We start from the raw sequence: 3,803 nt of genomic DNA on the forward strand, positions 1-3,803 counted from the left end.
AATCCTTTACATCAAATTTTAAACTTCTGAAGTGTACGCATAGATTTTTTTTTTTCTATTATTATTTATCATCAAACAATATGTTGGTATCAATAGGACATGTAAAATGTTGCATAATATGACAAATGCCCTTACGGAGGGATTGAATGAATAATGTTATGAACAGAAAACGTTGCAAAAAATCTTTCTCACTATTTAGTACAATTGACATTGCTATTGCCATGGTTAAAATTCTTGATTATTTGAATAGTTTTAATGCCGTTAATCTAGGTTTATAATATAAATTTCCTGAAATTTATTTCATGGTATATTTAAAAAATTTCCCGTAAAAACCGTAAAAGTCCTGGAATAAATGTTGCCAGGCATTTGCCGTTTTAAAAACAATATAATGACGTAAAGGATAGTAACAAAGTATGGTAAAATTACGGTCGCCTTTATTTTACTGAAATACGGCCGAGAACAGTATGTTTTTACGGAGAATTTCCGATTACAGTTACGGTTTTTTCTTAACAGTGTAGCTAAAATGATGTTCCTATAAATTCAAAACAATCCCCTAACCAATAATACTGATGACGATATGTGTTTCTCCGTCTGTCTGCCCAAAGTATATTTTTTTTTTTAAGTTTGTCACCATGTTCAATCTTTCTGTTTGTCCATGGCCTATTTTTTTCCTGGCTCGTTATTTTTTATTCCTTTTAGTATGTTTTTATCAGTTATCATTTCATATATATGTTTTTATCAGTTATCATTTTGTATATAAGTTTTTATCAGTTATCATTTTATATATATGTTTTTATCAGTTATAATTTTATATATATATATATATATATATATATATATATATAATCTTGCCTTATTTAAGCTTACCTAATTTATCTTTGTCAATCCAAGTCGCAATGCTTCTCTGTCTTGTTCTCTATTTTCCGTGTGGATCTCTGTCTCCATCTGTCCTTTTTTATTGTCTCTAAACCCCCCCCCCCCCCCCCAAGTTTCTTTGGTATTCATTAAGGCACTTACTCTAAAGTGCGGGAGAGTCATTAAAATCTTAATGGACGAGCTTCTCGCTATTCCCACAGAAATCAAATTAATCTCTGGGGAATCGTGCAAGTAGTAAAGTTTCGACGATAACGCCTCTTTATCTGCTAATGAACTCTGGAAATAATTACTTCCCAGCCCATACTTTAAGTCTTACAGGCTCGTTCATTCCTCTGCCTGATTTCCATGTTATAGCTGCGCAGTTGTTTACAACTGGCATCAGGTATCTGTATTGCCAGGAGATATTGCAGCTTCCAGATACTTAGAGTTCTAGACGTGGGCAGGCCTTTCCCCTGAATGAAAGGACCATAGAAACAGCCTTTAAAAGTAGCGCCCAGACAATGAGGGCAAGTCAAGAGGCACTGTTTTATGTGCGATGTAGAAAGGAAGGACTGGAATTTCACGGATTTGGGATATGAAGATTCCTTTAAAAACTTGAACCAGATAAAGTGACTGCATATACGTGATGGATAATTTAACGAAAGAAAAGATCGATTATTAGAAATTTGTTTAAGTTTTATGTGATAAAACGTACAATATACGAACATTATTAATTCTTAATATGTATGAGTTTTTAAGAGAGAGAGAGAGAGAGAGAGAGAGAGAGAGAGAGAGAGATTTAGGGTTCTAGACGCGGGAAGTTAATGACATTTTCGTTATGCCAGCGGTCTGTGTATTGGTACATGTTATTTCCTTCTGTTACAGTTATTTGATTACTACGATTTTCAAACGACGGCTTGCAGTCAAGATAAACGCTTACATGAACTGTTCTCCAACATATTAGCTAAATCTGATGAGTGGTATCCGGGGAAGCACAACAAAAGACGTATAAAACAGATAAGCACAATAACAGTATAACAGTTACAGCAAACCGATTACAAATATTTGAATTTGCTTAATTATAATGAGTTTATTATTATTATTATCTAAGCTACAAGCCCAGTTGGAAAAGCAGAATGCTACAAGCCTAAGGGCTCCGACATGGAAAAATAACCAAGAGAGGAAAGGAAAGGAATAAATTAACAGAAGAAATGAACAATTAAAGTAAAACACTTTAAGAACAGTAACATTCAGCAATTTACAGGATGGCATGCACGATCCGTTCACTTCTCCCCCAACGCCTTCAGGAAAGCAAAAGGCTCTATCGAAGACCCTCTTGCGTCCCACTACTATCACACCCACCCACCCACCTACCCGCCCACAACACTGCAAGTCCTCTTCAACCCCAAACAGCCTTTCCGCCTTAGAGCCTTCCTTCCCCACAAAGCCTTTCCTATCGCCCTGGCAACATAATACTAGCAGAGCCCTGGAGAGCTTCCAGTAGTATCCCATTCCCAGTCCGCCTCTTTAGGGACGATAAACAAGAGGAATGGCTGAGATGCCGCTTTACACCCGCCCTCATTCCTGTTTTACTATATTGTTATCTTCTGAGGCGTCGGCCAATAGGGGTCTGTGTCACTGCTCTTGGGGTTTTGGGGAGGAGAAGGAGGAGGAGGAGGAGGAGGATGGTAAAGGGGAAAAGTAGGAGGTAGTGAGGAAGCGGATGGGGAATAGTAATGGTAATAGTAGTAGTTTTAAAAGGAGGAATATGAGAAGGAAGTGTGGCTCTAGTAAGTGTGGTATTGAAAGAGGAGCGGAGAAGAAAAGAGGGATAATAGTTATAGTGATGTGAAGATAAATGTAAAGAAGAAAATGCCACATTGAGTGGTGTTGTATCTTTTCAATTCCAGTTTGTATCCGTGAATATGTTGTTGTAATCTACATTTGTTATTCCTTTAATAATTTTGAATGCCTCTATTAACTGACCCCTTAGTCGTCGAGTTTGAAGGTCAAATAAGTTCAAATAGTCTATCCTCCGTCTATCAGTCGTCGAGTTTAAAGGTCAAATAAGTTCAAACAGTCTATCCTCCGTCTATATCCAAATTACCTTCGTGAGAGAGAGAGAGAGAGAGAGAGAGAGAGAGAGAGAAGGAGAGAATATTACCAAAAACAAGAAGGATAGGTAGATAATATCAGTGTGTTTATAGTAACAAATTCAGAAGTGTTTTTGATAACATAGAACCGTAGAAGATATCTATAACAATGCAATACATTTCATAACTGAAAAGTAATTAATTAAAATAATTTACATTCTCTAGTTAATTTCTAATACCATTGTAATAATTATTACAATTTTTTGGGGATACACTATACAGCTGACATAAGATTCCAAATAAAAAAGCTAGTAGTTCTATTCTAGTGTTAAAAAACCTTTTTGAAAGCAGTTTGATACTGACATAGTACAAAATTAAGATTATGTTTGTGTGATCAACAAGATTGAATTCGTACTTGAGACATCAAATTATTTTTTTTTTTTTTAATGGTAGAAAAATATGTTATAGATATAGGCTACATACATTTTGCAATAACACAGATGACCGACAATTGGAAGAAAAATTCCATGAGTTTAATTAATTACAATTCATTACCCAATTTAACCTTAATTTTTGGCCCATCAACAGACACACCCCCATATATCCATCCCACTTTTATTATTATTATTATTATTATTATTATTATTATTATTATTATTATTATTATTATTAGCTAAGGTACAACCCTAATTGAAAAAGCAGGATGCTATAAGGCCAAGGACTCCAATAGGGAAGACTAGCCTGGTGAGGATGGGAAATAAAGAAATAAACTACAAGAGAAGTAATGAACAATTGATATAAAAGATTTTGATAACACTAACAGCATTAAAATAGTTATTTCATATATAAACTACA

At 34.9% G+C, this 3,803-nt stretch overlaps 1 protein-coding gene across 1 annotated transcript in view; it reads left to right on the forward strand.

The window, feature by feature from the left end:
• Positions 1-2,413: 2,413 nt before the first annotated feature.
• The window catches only part of LOC137652712 (uncharacterized), a 12,102-nt gene continuing 10,712 nt past the window's right edge, over positions 2,414-3,803 (forward strand). The window contains exon 1 of the mRNA XM_068386115.1: positions 2,414-2,543. Within this exon, the coding sequence (XP_068242216.1) occupies positions 2,414-2,543 (130 nt within the window). The remainder of the gene's footprint in view (positions 2,544-3,803) is intronic.

The sequence above is a fragment of the Palaemon carinicauda genome, chromosome 14, assembly GCF_036898095.1.
Source record: "Palaemon carinicauda isolate YSFRI2023 chromosome 14, ASM3689809v2, whole genome shotgun sequence".
In the NCBI taxonomy this organism is placed as follows: domain Eukaryota; kingdom Metazoa; phylum Arthropoda; class Malacostraca; order Decapoda; family Palaemonidae; genus Palaemon; species Palaemon carinicauda.